We start from the raw sequence: 15,308 nt of genomic DNA, 5'->3' as shown, positions 1-15,308 counted from the left end.
ACAACCATTTTATAGAGCATGCTGAATTTGTAGAGAATAAGAATTACAGGAGTATCCTACAAAAGGGACAGGTCAAATAACATGTGAAGAAGGAGAAGCACTCCTAACTGGAGACAAATCTGTATTTATTCCATGGTGACTGCCTGCACTGCAATGCAGCTGAGCAGCCCCTCTTTCTGCTGCAACCTGCAGCAAATCAGCTGCTAAATCCAAAGGAGGCTTTCACAATAGCCTCTAGACTTGAAGCACTTGCAAATGTAGAAAAGACCAGATCCTGTTGACAGTTCTCTTATTATCATCACCCACAGGCCATACAAAGCAGGAACTTCAAGTGGTATTTATGGAACAGACATCAACAGAGGCCAGGAGGAAGATGCTGCCACAGTTCAGGGCTGGGAGAAGCTGCTCACTGCTTTGCCGTTTCATTCCTTCACTGATACCGCTCTGAACACACTTCAAGAACAGCAAAACTGAAGATAAGATACCCAGATGCAGCCAATTCAAACACCTTTGCTCAGAAAGTTAGGAAACCCATTCTTCTAGTGGGTTAAAATACTTAATTCTTCACTAATGACAGAAGAGTTGCAAGAGGACACAGCAAGGAAGAGACATTATTATTAACGTGTTAGGACAAAAAAAATCAGTAAGACAGAGTGGGACACATAAATAGGCCTTCTGAAGGCTTGTTTGATGAAGAAGAAAAGAATAGTGATCTACATTAAGAAATCCCCTTGTTAAAAACAGGAAGAAGGCAGGTTGCAAAATTACACTTGAACAAGCTTTCTTCTTAAGACAGCAACAGATTGCAATACAAATTAGCAGGGATAATTTAAACAAATAGCTGACAGCCAGGGAGGCATTATATCCACATTCTTTTAAGCAAATATCTGGCCCAGAAAGGGTAGGGAGGATTCACATGTGGGGATTGACTGGGTAGGTCACAGGATACCCAAAACATTCTCTCTGTGCTGCTTGATGTGTAGAAGAAAAAGTTGGTATAATCTTCATCTCTTTCCATGGAACACAAAATAATTCCAGGGGGCTTTTGCTGGGAGGGAAACTGTCCATCCCACTGGCACCCACCTCATGCAAAGGAGGATCTTCATCACCCCGAGACCAAAAGTGCAGCTCCTCACAGGCAGTTTTCTGACACCTCCCACAGCACTCCCCTTCTGGCACAATGTACTTGTATCCCTGGAGTAGGAAAGAAAAGGACTTACTTACCCAGGAAAAGGAGGCAAACAAGAAAATCAATCCCAGCATTTTCTTTTAGGAACGATGTTTAATGTTAGCAACCTTTTATGAAAAGGAGAGTTTGAAAAAGGACAGATATAATTATGAGGGGGTTTTTAATAATTAAAAAAAAATAAATTATATATATAACAGTATTTTACAAAGGCTAATTAAAGGTAAAAATTTCTCCTGTGGCATCTTGGAGGTTAATCAGCACTCACAACTACCCTTCCCAATCCAGAAAATTCAAGGGTAGGATTCAGTCTGGGCACATTCAGACATCTGTGTTTAAGCCAAGGGAGGATGCAGGTTGCTCAGACATGTAATCTAGGGACCAGTTTTGAATGTCATTTCATCTTTTCATATCGTCATTTTGGCTAAAAAACCCCTTTAAGATCAAGTTGAACCATTAACCCAGTACTGCCAAGTCCAACACAGTTTAAGACAACCGCTTACCTGCAAAAGGCATGTGAAAAAAATTCTACAATTAAGATAACAAACTGAAACTACTATCCAACACTAAAGATTATTTATCTTATCAAAGTCAAACACTTAATTATGGAAAATTAAATAAGCAGCATGAAAATTGAACAGTAGGCCCTCTGTTACTAAAGAAAAATCTTATAAATCCAGCAAAATAGGTCAAAAAAATAAACCCAAACCACAGAAACAACAGGAATCCCAATTCTCACTTTTAATATATATTAATCTCCTAAAACAAGCAGCCAAATACTGAAACCGTGAAATATCTAATGCAAGAAACCAAAAAGCTTTAATCTAATTAGAAAGAAAATATTCTATGTGCAATATCTAGGCAGTCTCCAAGGGGCAAAATATAACTCTGATCTCAGTACAGAGTTGAAGGAAAGATGTTCTGTCACATAATATTGTTCATGTGAAAAATGCCTGTAAAAATAAGCATAATTTTATTTTGGTCAAAATTAATTACTGAGGAATTCCCAACTCCTCCCTTCATTAACTGTCCCTGATTTGCAATATGAAACACATTAGCAAATCTTGACAATCAGTGGGCTTTGATATGAAAGTTTATTTCATATAATGTCATAAAATGTGATTCCAGACTTTGACCCAGCTTTGTGAGAAATGTTGTGCTGTTGAGCATTTGGTTTTATATTACTTTTATCTGCTAAATACATGTCTGAAGTATCTGAAAGCATCACCTGCAATTTCTGCATAGCAAACTTAAGAGAAGTAAAAATCCAAGAGCTAGTACATGTTATGGGGTGTAGGGTTGTTTTTTTTGTTGTTGTTTTGGTTTTTTTGTTTGTTTGGTTGCTTTTTTTGTGTTTAGCAAGATTAAAAAAAACTCCAAGCTGTTTTCACAGAAGTCAGATGACACTGTCAAAAATTATACTGCACAATTTTAACACCTGGCAATGAAATTAATAACCAGGAGCAGCAGAGAGTCTAAATATCATCCTAGTAATGATTCATTATTAAGGTATGTATTTGATATCAATGAAACTTTTAATGCCATCTAATCTGAACTTAAAAATTACTTTAAGATCAGTTCAAACTGGATGAAAGCAGTGCTGATGTCCTTGATACGTAAATCCACTGAATCAGGAGTAAGCAAAGGAAAAAAACAACTGAGCTATCCAGGTAGCCTAACAGTTACAGTTTTGGTTGTACAGCCTTGATAACCATTAAAGGAGCTGAAGAAATGACAAATTCCCATAAAGAACTGGCATCATTTCCACCAAGTCTTTTTATGTGTTTTTAACCAGATTTTTTTGATGCTGCGATGTCAAGGAACTGTAGCTCTGCATTAGTGAGATTTTATTGGAACAAATAATTTGTTAATTATTGCTATGAGCTGAAACACAGCCAGATACTTTAAACCTAATATTTCATAAAAATTGCCATAACAGAGACAAGTCTTTCCTACACATGGAAACTGAAGGGATTCTCTTGCAACAGGTAGAAACTCCCACATCTACTCTCATGGTTTTTACTACATCTGGCATCCTCAGACATTGTCACCAAACTCTGCCCTTGCATCCTAACGGATTGGGTTTTTTTGGTTGGTCCTAGAGAATGATGCAATATTTAAGAACCACAAGGATCATAGAGTCCAGCTCCTGGCCCTGCACAGGACACCCCAAAAATCCTACCACGTCCCAACACTTCTTGAGCTCTGTCAGGCTTTGGGCTGTGACCATTCCCCGGGGAGTGCCTGACCACCCTCTGGAAGAACCTTTTTCTAATATCTGTCTTAATTCACATTCCTCTACCAACTCATTGTACCAATTATCTGTCTATTCCTGTTTGACCATCTAAATCAATATAACAAAGTGGCTCAGACTTCCTTTGCAGGCTTCCAAAAGTAAACCACAGGGTTTTATAGGATGTAGCAGATGTCTAAGCACAATAAAGATCCCAGCATGAGGTTTTATTACTACTACAATAGGCAAAGCTGAACAACAGACAGAACTGAAATGGGAACTTCAGAAAGTGAACTTGAGCTAGAACAGGCATCTGCACAATTGAACTTCAGACATCATGAACACTTATTGAGCAAGTGGTGTCAATGACAGGCACTTCAGGATGCAGCTTTTCTTCCATCAAGATGTAAAATAAATTTGTCACTGCTTTTCTTGGCAGAAGAATGCAATCCTAAAACAATGACCCTAAAATAAAGTCAATAAAGCTCAGACTAATGCTTTTAGATTCTGCTCCCAAGATAATCCGTTGCTACAATACTTATTTTTCTGATTTTCTCTGGTTACTCTCTAAACAAGGAGGCTTAAAAGGGATCACTGCAGGTCCCCACCAGGGCTCTGCTGGTTATTGCACTGGTTTAAGTATTACTCACCCGAGAGCAGTACGTGTCACATTCTTTGTCACGACACTCTGTCATCTGAAGTCCTGTAACATCATCCTTCACACCAGTGCAAGAGCATTCCCTGCATCCATCTTCCCAGGTTGTCCCGACAGGATAGACTATGTTGTTGTGCACACACACCTATTGAATGCAATCATTAATACACAAAAGAGCACACTGCTGCTGTCAGGGCACACTGCTGGTTCCAAAAGGCTGCATTTTAAATTGTGAAACCAACCAAAAATTCTGTGGAATATTTTGAGTCCCGTAGAAATGCTACAGGTCTTAAAATTGTGGCCAGTCTATTGAGGAAAGGAAATACAAGTACAAACAAAGCTACTGTTTTACACAAAATAAATTGGAGAGTTTTATCTGCAGTCAATAGAATTGCCCAGGGTCTCTCTTACAGTTTCCCTGTAAGTATAATGTGACACAATATTTAGAGATAACAGTAAGTCCTCTAGAAGGAGCCTTGAAAACAAAACTTCTTCCAGCTAAACCATCTGATCTGAAGAGATCCTACTTGGAGCTAAGAATTTTCATCCTCTTGTATCCTCAGGCAACCACAGCTACCCCTAAAAAGCAGAGACATGCCTTATATTGAACTTGCTATTAGTGAATTTTACAGCTTGGTATTAAAAAGAGAAAATAATTTATTTTTATAGCTAGAGCAAGTAAGTCCCAGAGACATAAAATGAATTATGAAAGGTCATGAACTACTTAGAAATGGACAATAAAAGATAGATGTCCTGAGCTGCAAGACGATGTAACTCTGTGTTCAGATTTAATGGAAAAGTTACATTGCCCTGCAACCTCTCCTCTAAGCAACTTTATCTTAAAGGTTAACATAATATAGCAACTTAATAAAAGGTTGGCAAAATCAGAAAAATATACCCTAGTGAAGCTTTAGAAGAGTCATCATTTGGCAAAAACTTAAAAGTGGAGATATAGTTCTTAAAAGGCACAACACCTTCTCAGGCAAAGGCAATCAATGAGCAAAAGGAATTTTAGGTCTAAGGTGTACCAAATATGTCAATAAATTTAGTATGGGATTGGAAGAATATATAGTAATGGCAGTGGTCCCAAAGTTACCTGAAAACAAAAATCACCTCTGAAATTCCTAATGTTTGAGTGACCTCTAAGTTTCAATATTTTTTTTTTTATATTATCTCAAAGTTACAAGAAATGGACTGGTTAAATTACTGTAATTAAAGAAGCAACAGTATGAAGTAATAGTGTGTTTCTTTCAGGTACTTGTAAATGTAAAATGCCCTAGCATCACTTTCCAGCAGTCTCATTGGGGGTTTATTCATATCTAGCTGACTGCCTGCTTGCTCTGGTGCTGCCTCTCCCTGTGGAAAAGACACTCTCATCCCTGGAAAAGACATGTCATTTCCCTTACCCGGTCTGGAATGCAGGTGGTTGATACACAGCCACAGTCATTGGTGAGAGACTGGGAGAGGTACCCCAGAGGGCAGCTCACTGTGGAGTTCCTACAGCTGCAGGTACACTCATATTTATCACAGCACTCAGTCTTGACAACGGTCAGCGTCCGATGTGAGGGGCAGGAAAGCCTTGGGATGGAGCTGCACATTTCCCTGTTGCAGGCTGGCAGGAAAAGGTGGGCACTGTGTCAAACTCATGGATTTTCAGGGTGCTGCAGGATTTTTCAGAGTGAACAGGACAGGTCTCTGGCAGCAAGGCATTAATCACCACCTCAAACAGTTACAAATCTGCTTAAAGTCTGAGGAGTAATGCAGGTATAAAAGGCTCTGGTTCAGGAACTCAGAAAAGTTCCTGCCCTGCCAAAAAGATTCTTGTCTCATACACAAACAAGAAGATTTATAAAATAAGCATCAGGGTCAGAGAACACATGTCCAAGAGCAAAGTGTTTCAGTTGTCCTTAATTTGAAAGGGTATTCAAATTGCCAACAATACACTTCTGCCAAGCCTGGGAAATCATTACACGTCCGTTGGCACTAAAATTAAAACCTTTCAGAGGGGGGAAAATTAATGCCTAAAGGAAATTGTCAGTGTTGCTCAAATGCAGTGTTCCAGTGTCACTCCCTGCTAGGAAAAATGATCTTACCACATGTGTAATTTGGTCTGCATTCTCCAGGGTTTGTCAGGGCAAGTTGCAGGCCAAACTCACAAACAGGGGCAGGAGGCAAATCACAGGAAACCAGGTCACACACTAAGAGCAGAAATTCAGAGAGTGGTTAAAACCATGCCTACTTAGTCCTCAAGAAAAGACACACACACACATGCACATCCCCATTAAACTCACACTCAATTGCTGTCTTAAAATATGAAGTACGTTAGAGTTCAACAGGTCAGAGTTTGTTTTCAAAATAGCTTAGAGAAGAGTTCAAGCTCAGGTTATGGGGATTAAGGTTCTAATGTTATATTTAATGGGCAAATATAGATGATGCAAAAATAAATGCTTGAGAAAAAAAAAACATTCTAATGTCATTTAGACAAAAACAAATTGTTCCATTCCCTTCCCTTCCTCATCTATTACAGGAAGAGGGACAAAACTGGAAGTGAATGGAGACTCGTATACTTAGGAGCTGTTTGGTTTCCAACAAGGATGATTGCACAGCCATTCAGTGGTATCAAAAATGTAGAAGTGAATTAAATGTTTTTTTAAAAAGGGACTGTATACCTTAGAAATATCTGGTAAAAGTACAGGCGAAGATTCCAAGAGTTTACAAGAACCTACCACATTCGTACTCAGGGCAGCACTGACCAGGACCCCTGCGCAGGCGAGCAACTTCACATGGACCACACTGGACAGCTGGAGAAAACATCCATAAAACAAGTTTGGATAAGAACTAGGAAGACAGGAACCAAAACATCAATTCAATTCCAAACACAGAGCTAAATGTATTTACATTTGACAGTCGGGCAGGGTCGGACTGTGCAGTTTATCTTCTTATTATCGAGACACGTGCAGATCTTGCAGGGCTCATTCTCAGGAATCCACGTGTCCATGTGCTGAAGGAAAACCCCCAACAGAGTGTTAGATAGAAATCCCATGCTCTGGTCACTGGTATTTTGGGATGGGAGGATGGGAGTGGGTGAGGGTGAGTAACATTAACCTGCAAAATCCGATTTATAAAGATCTATCTATAAAGGGTTGGTTGCTCTTAACAGTAAAAAACTAAGAAGACACAATTCTGCAATGACTGTAGTGTGCCAATTTAGCAAAAGATGTAAGGAATGCATGGATGGGATGAGGAATTACTATTGTTTTAGGAGTCAAAAATGCTTAGATATAAATGCAATTGCAGGCTATTGTGAGTAACAGTGGACTGGTTCAACCACATACCAAGATTGCATGTTCAGTGGTAATAAGGGAAAAAGCATTATTTTGGGAAATACAGAGAAGTGTCTGCTTTCCCTAATTAGCAAGTCTTCAACATAGAGAAATAAATAGTGCATATTTTATATTAAGAATATTTGGAGCATCATCACTTGACTCTCCAGTGGACTGAAGACTGTAAAAGCACTATATCACCTCTAAAACTGAAACCATCACTGTGGTGACTATCTGGGGGTAATGAGCACATTCAGAAACCACCAGTAAAGAGAATAATTTTTCAATCACTGTTCCTTCCCATGAGAGTGGTAATCATTGATATTAAAGCTGCAGTTACCCACACAGATCTATGCACATTTAACACCCATATGAATAGGGAGATAAGAGTGGAAGAATGCATTATCAGACACTTCAATTTGCATAACCAATCCAGGTTCTGGGTGAGAACATGTAGAGCACGTCAGGATGCCACAAGAAAAAAAAAATGGTGTCACCTGGAAAACTCTGGAGCATGGTTTAAATCAAACACTGCTGAGTCCTTTAGAGATAGGAAGAAAACAAAGAGGACAAATCTAAGCAAACTGCACCTATACTCAGAGATAGTTACATGTTTTAAGCCACTCTGTGGGAGTGTTGGGACTAAAATTCCATAAGCCCAAACACAATCTGGGGTAGAAAAGAACCAAGGAATGAACACTAGAAGAAAAGAAGGAGGTTAAGGAAATCCTGAGCCAAGTGCCTGTTGTATTGCTCACAAAGCTAAGCCTGCAATGATGGAGAGACAGCTACATGAAAAAACAGTTACATGACCTGATCCTCTCCTGTCCTCCACCTCCCAAAAAATCTCATTAAGGATCTAAAGCTCATTAAACACTGCAATTAAAGTCCTTTCTCCATCAAATCCTATAACAGAACTGTGGATTGAAGAGGACTGGCTGATGTACATGCAAACTCTAAGGGCTGGGTATCTGGGGGTGAAGAGGAATCACTCCATTACTTGGAAAAGGGGACACATCCACTATGTGATGCTGGAATCAACAGTGTCTTTCACTGCAGTCTAGTACCCAGCATCCACAGCTTTTCCCAATTGCATACTGCCACAGAGAGGACTGGCTTAACTAAGCAAAAACCAAAATGATGAATTCATTGAAAGAATAGTTCTCCTAAAAAAAATACACACACAAACACACACACACACACATATATATATATATATAGACAAATACCACTTGACATAAGATTGACTTGGTCTTACCATTCCCCACCAACCACTGGAAATATATCATACATGAATTGGAAAGGACCCACAAGGACCATGCTGTCCAGCTCCTGGCCCTGCACAAATAACCCCCCTGTGTCTGAGAGCATTCCCCAAACTCTCCTGGATCTCTGGCAGCCTTGGGGCTGTGACCATTCCCTGGGGAGCCTGTTCAGTGCCCCAGCACCCTCTGGGGGAAGAACCTTTCCCTGATATCCAGCCTAGCCCTCCCCTGACAGGGAGAAGAGTTTGATGCGTGTCTCTCCACTGCCCCTCATGAGGATTTCAGTGAGCTTTGTAAAGACAATGTAACACATTTTAAGCATTCAGATTTATGATTAAATTGCCATTACTCATAAAAGTCTGCTGAATGAAGATGTTTATCTTGGTAAATATTCACTTATGCCATCACTCTTTCTCTCTTTCCTCTAGACCTCTCTCCACATGGAATTGTCACGCCTTGCCAGGTCTGTACAGTCCCAGCTGTGATCTTTATATCCAGTCCCAGCCAATTTCACACTAGGGGAGCTAAATGGGGCTGACAGCCAGCAGATTAGGAGGAACTGAGCTAGAAAATAAAGTATCCTAAGGGAAAACAGATTTGCTTTCAAAGGTGTTAACTCCAACCCCTGCCAGAGGTTGCTGTGCATGTAGTTACCTGATGGTGTGTGCCATCCTCACTGACACACTGAGTGCAGACTTCTTCACTAACACAGCTGTCATTAAAAATCATCTTTCCCTCTGGGCAGAAGCAGCCTTCTGTGGGATAATCCTTGCAGACACTGACTTTGGTATTATTCTCACAGCTCTTCACACAGGCTGTGTGGCAGTGGCTGTATGTCAGATGTGGGGCACATTTCATTGCTGAGCAAGACAGAGAAGAAAACACCACCTTTATTTAAGACATCTAAAGCAATGGAAATCAATTTTTTCTATCAAGCATTCTTTAGAATTCTTTCAATTTTAGAAGGCCACCAAAATGAATGGATCTGGTCCCTTGCAGCATCAATCAGCAAACAACATTTTCAGGCCACATGAATCACCAGCAGCATATGACTTACCCCAACAATGATACAATGCTTCAGGTGAGCGTTCACTTGTCAAATTTTGTTTCCAACACTGGGCCACAGACAAGAATTTAAAACCTTACATGTATGGTAACAGTGCATGGTTAAGAGATAAGCCAAGATGGACTAAAGCATTGAAGAACTTTTATTTATTATTTTTTTTTAAACTTGATAGGCTGCAGTGTTCCCATACAACTAAAGAAAGCTAACAAGCACAATATTTTGATACCTCCAAAGTGAACCTGCTGGATTTCTGCATCTTTTTAACTGCATTGCCTTATTAACAGAATTAATTGAATCAAGGATAGTTGCATAGCCCTGTAAGCCAAGAGAAACTTTTTACTGATGTGCTCACAAACCTGACGATATTGTCTCTAAAAGCAAACACAAAATCAGGGCTACAGCTATTCAAAACCCTATGGACACAGCTTCCACATTGTGGAATTCCACATTATTTTTCTCTACAGCTTCAATTAGAAAAAGTGTTTCTTTTTTCCCCAGTCTGTGACTACTATGAGGTTTATAAAACTTTCTTTCAGTCCCCTCACAAAAACATTGAAAGAAAACCTGAGCTCCCAAACAAACAAGGAAAGATTCATCAGCTAAACTGTCTACACACACTCTTCTAGCAGATAATGGAGACAGAAAAAAAAAAAGTCTTCAACATTAGCCCTTTCCATGTTAAAGCCAATTATTTCATATAATGATAAAATGGCTTGGTCTGGAAGGGACTTTCAAGACCATCTTGTTCCAACCCCTGCCATGGACAGGGACACTTTCCACTAGCCCAGGTTGCTCAAACCCCCATCCAACCTGGCCTTGGACACTCCCAGGGATGGGGCAGCCACAGCTTCTCTGGGCAACCTGTGCCAGGGCCTCAGCACCCCCACAGTATCCCAATATCCACTCTAAACCTGCTCTCTGTCAGTGTGAAGACATTCCCCTTGTCCTGTCCCTTGTCAAGAGTCTCTCTCCATCTTTCCTGTGGGTTCCCTTCAGGCCACTGGAAGGCCACAGTGAGGTCACCCCAAAGCCTTCTCCAGGCTGAATATACCTGAATTCCAGAGAGTATATTCACCCACCCAGGAAGAGCAATCAGGAAAGACTTGTAGTGCTTGGAATGTCTCAATATGGCATGACAAAACCTCAAATAAAATTCTACAAGAATGACAGGAGTTCAGTGGATTGAGAGGAGGGAGGCAAGGTAATCTAGAACTGTACCATTAAACATGTAGGGATAGAGTGATTAAGCTGTACTGTCTATTTAGTCATTAATGTAATTTGGATAAATCAAATGTTGACAATTTACATTTTTGGCAGCTGCACACAGGCATTTGCTGGAAGAAAGACGATGTTATTGTTAGCATACTTAAGACTTTTATGCAATTAGCATTAAAATGAGCAGCTCTTTGTCTATCCTTGTACAGGCCATGTAACCAGATAGAAATTTCAAAAATGTTATTAAGTTATTAAGGTAATCTGCTGACATACAGCTTTGGACATTATAATTTACAAAGTCTGTCTGAGGCACTGAATTTGGAAAATGGCTGGCAATGTTCTCCCTCTGCTTTCTAGGACTATGCTCCAAACAGACTGTGTTCAGTAACATATGATCCTGGAAAGATATTTCAAATATTAAGTGGAGGCTTCAGCCAAATTCACGCTGACATTCTTGACTTTGTATGCCATCATTCTTTCATTTCAGTCTGAGTTTAAAACATGAAAAAATGCATTTGTTTTACACATTGATTTTGTATCATGCCTTTAGAATGCTGGTTCTCCGGTTCTGAAATGAAAAGTATTCAGGGAAAGAAAGCAAAGCATCCAGAAACAACTCAACCAGAGAGGCAGGAGGTGAGAATATCAACCGGGACATTGAGACACTCTGCGAGGAGGTAGCTGGGAAAGAAAGTGTCTACATATATCCACATCTAAGGCACTTGACTAAACCAGACACACTGAGGGACTGTCTGAATGTGTGCAACCATCACTGCAGAAAGGTTAACAGGAGAAGGTGGAGAATAAGCCACCTCAGTTATTTACTTGTACTTAATGGTTCCTTGCATTTCTTCCAAATTTTTAGGTATGGCTCCTAATAGCACTTTCAGGAGAAACAGAAAAAAAAAAGAAAAAAGAAAAAAGAAAAAAAAAAAGCAGGAAGAAAAAGCAGAACTACTCATCTATGAGAATTTATGAGAGAAGGTATGCAAAGCAACAGCTGTCTGAGTTCGGCTTTAGAATGGGTGTCTTGTTTGCCTTGGTTGGGTTCTGGTAATGTGCCATGCTCATATCCTACTACACTGCTGCACAGCACAAACTTTTCTCCTCCAATACACAAGCAAAACCCAGGCAGAAGAACCAGATTTGCAAAGAAAATTACAGCTGGTTCAGTCAGCCTAGCTGGCATGTCCTAGCAAGAAATGACACCACAAAGAGAAGCTATTTCCCCATTTCTCCCTGTAGCAAAAACTTAAAATCACACTGGCTCTTCCACCACATTCTCAAAAGTTTTGGCTTTGATGGAAATGGGAGGATTTTGTGAATGTTACAGAGAAAAGTCTTATTTTGTGCCAGGTATGACAGTGACAGGCTGTCAGGGAAGTAGTTCCACTAGTCCAAAGTACAAGTTTCTCTGTCCACCTCAGAGGGTCCAAAGTCTGTATCAAAGCAATGATATCTGCTGTTAAAACAGCCTGGCAGACTCTCAGCCCAAACCTGGTGCCACTACGGTTCAGTGGCTGCAGAGCCAGGTACTGTCACATAGCTGTGGGCACCTATTCACAGTACCTTTATTTCCCTCTGACCTGGAATTTTACCAGTTAGCAGTTTACCAAGAAACACTTCCTTCACAACATTCAGCTTAGCAGGTGACCAACCAGATCTGCAATACCACTTGCACAATAAACTTCATCTGTAACATTCGATAAGTTCATATTACACTGATGAGATGTCCCAAAGCAGGGCAATTTCTGTATCAGTTTTAGCACAGAGTAAAACTCTTACGGCAAAGCTCGGGCGCTCTCCAGTCTACACAGACACCATACTCCCTGCAGATGTGAGCGTAGGAAGTGATCATCTCACAGGCCTCCTCCTCATAGCAGCTGCTCTCCATGCAGGCCTTGTAGAACATGTTGGGGGTGATGATCCTGTGGCACTCCGCAAAGCGGTCTGAGAGCAGGAGGTGGCAGTGGCCGGGCACACGCTCGGAGCACCTGTCCTCCCTCCGGCTTTCACAGACCTGGCCCAGCTCTGTCACTGTCCAGTCCTGGATAAACACGCTGCTGTCAGCAGTCACGGAGCCATTGCGCAGCGTGAAGTCATTGACATGGTTCTGGTCACACAGCCCTGGCAGGGTGAGTAAAAGGGAAAGAAAAATCTCTGAATAATCAGCACTAAAATAAACCTAGAAAAAACAGGGATGGGATCAATGACCCTGGTTGGGATGGCTTGAGGAATTCATTATACTCCTTATAGCTGTTGTCAGTAGAGCCATAAATACCCTGGGTCTTGTTTCTCATTTCCTCACTAAAGGAGGTACAGGTTATGCCACAGAGGTACAATCTCTGTATAGATTACACCACTGAGGATACCGTAGAATTAACTTGTCCAGGTAGCAGTTGCCCTCTCAAATGTTTCACCTTCACTGCAAGCACATATTTCTCACAGAAGTGAATTTGTAAGAATCTAAGAGGAAACCCTTATCCTAAAAAAAGCACAAATCTCTTCGAAAAGATAACTTAGAGCAAAAAAACCCAGAAAGCTGTCTCTGTTGTTCATTCTAAAGTATTACTGGGCATGACTGAGATGTTACATTGGGGATGAGAGTAGAAGAACTCACACAGATTTCCAACATTCCTCCAAAAGTGTGGGACCAGCACAACCAGAGTTTACAGATTTTGAGATTCACAAATACTAATAAAATAAATAGAAGTTCAAGCCCAAGTAGGAAGCTGTTAAAAGTACTAACTTTCAAACTTACCACAAAGCCCTTTTGTTCCTGAAGAAAAACTCTTTGAATTAAGTTTAAGAATAAATTCATTGTTTCTTGGAGTAAATGTGAGATTATGTCCAAGAAGAGAGAACTTGACTTCATGCATTATTTCTCCATAGGCAGCAATTTCAAACAAGCTGCTGGAATAGGGGATAAGAACCCTTTCACCATTAACAGTCACCTGTTTAAAAAAAAAAAGGTGAGGTCATCACATCAGTTCTAGCAAGCAGGTACCAATCAACCCAATTTTACAGTTGAAGCACATTTTGACTCAATAAATACCTGAAGATCCAACTGAATCTGGACATAAGAAACTATTTTGACAGCTGAAGGTTTATATTGAGTCTAAAACCATACACAAGTACTTGACCTTCATCCTGTGAATTACATGAACAACTCTTCCAACATTTTCCTATATAAGCACACTCTTTGAACACCACATATTTACAGACTAACAACCTCATGCTGTGAGGTTCAAATGACACCTCAGTGGAAGTCAAGGCTGTCCAGCACTATGCAGAACTTGGTGTAGGTGTTTTGGTCCACTCTATTTTGCTACATGACTCAGAAGAGATCATTTTAGCAAGTTGGCCAACTCCTATATGTCTAGCTGGCATGTCCTAGCAAGAAATGACACCACAAAGAGAAGCTATTTCCCTGAGTTGAGTTTGAATAGTCTCTGCCTATAACACAAATTAATGCATACTAAGCAAGTGGACCTAATGCTGAGGTCCAGTTGCACACAAGGTGAGAAGCAACTCCCTAAGACCTTCAGCTGGCCAGTCAGGCACAGGTCTGTGAATAGAGTGCTCTCCCATGGACCAAACAAAGCGTGAAGGACCTCTACCAAAAGAGGGGAATCAGAGTGCAGTATGTCCCGTGTGTAATCCTACCTTTCTGGCAGAAGTGTCAGGGACACACTGCCAAATCCCATTTTCTTGCACACTAGCACAACAGGGAAAACAAGAGGAGAAACATGTCTGGCTCATTATGTGAACACTGATTGTATCATGAAATGGAGAAGAGATGTTAAAAGTAGGCTGAAAATGGATCAAGGGAAGAAATTTGTCCCCATAACCTGAATTCTGCAGCGCAAGCAGACAGTGCACAGATTAATTCATGGCATTTTCTCACCGCCATGTTGCTGAAGAGCTGCACTGCCACACCACGATGCTTCATTTCGATGGAGTCCATGCAGTTCATCCTGGGTACTGCTCTGCATGGCCCTTCATGGAGCAGGACCTCAACATCATGGTGAAAGTCTTGAAATAAGGTGTAGGAGCAGTTGCCAGTCAGCTTAAAATTCAGCCCATCAAAAGTGACAATATGTTGAGAAGAACTTCCTATACAGACACCTGGAGTTAACAACAAAAAAACCTGTGTAGACATTTGCTTTTAAAGTTCACTGTATCTTCACAGCTATTGTGGACATAGGGAACAATTAATTGGGAAAGAGAGGAAAGTAATGCATTGCAAATGCTGCAGCAAATCATTGACAAGAAACTTCAGTAAATACTTAATCACATGTGGAGGTTTTTTGCAATGTCTTTTGTCTGGGAACAATAAGTGTCATAAAAGATTAGGATAAACTT

At 40.5% G+C, this 15,308-nt stretch overlaps 1 protein-coding gene across 4 annotated transcripts in view; it reads right to left on the bottom strand.

Moving 5' to 3' along the window:
- Positions 1-15,308, bottom strand: part of VWF (von Willebrand factor) — a 153,709-nt gene that overhangs the window by 17,122 nt on the left and 121,279 nt on the right. For all 4 annotated transcript variants that reach the window (XM_086885151.1, XM_086885149.1, XM_086885148.1 and 1 more), the window contains 10 exons: positions 14,851-15,071; positions 13,705-13,897; positions 12,729-13,070; positions 9,317-9,522; positions 6,973-7,075; positions 6,801-6,875; positions 6,168-6,272; positions 5,481-5,686; positions 4,070-4,219; positions 1,084-1,194 (listed from right to left, as the gene is read on the bottom strand). In XM_086885151.1, coding sequence (XP_086741277.1) covers positions 1,084-1,194; positions 4,070-4,219; positions 5,481-5,686; positions 6,168-6,272; positions 6,801-6,875; positions 6,973-7,075; positions 9,317-9,522; positions 12,729-13,070; positions 13,705-13,897; positions 14,851-15,071 — 1,712 coding nt within the window. The remainder of the gene's footprint in view (positions 1-1,083; positions 1,195-4,069; positions 4,220-5,480; positions 5,687-6,167; positions 6,273-6,800; positions 6,876-6,972; positions 7,076-9,316; positions 9,523-12,728; positions 13,071-13,704; positions 13,898-14,850; positions 15,072-15,308) is intronic.

Source organism: Cyanistes caeruleus, chromosome 4 (assembly GCF_971803275.1).
Source record: "Cyanistes caeruleus chromosome 4, bCyaCae1.hap1.1, whole genome shotgun sequence".
Taxonomy (NCBI): Eukaryota; Metazoa; Chordata; class Aves; order Passeriformes; family Paridae; genus Cyanistes; species Cyanistes caeruleus.
The sequence above is the reverse complement of the archived record's forward strand: the minus strand, read 5'-3'. Positions and strand labels throughout refer to the sequence as shown.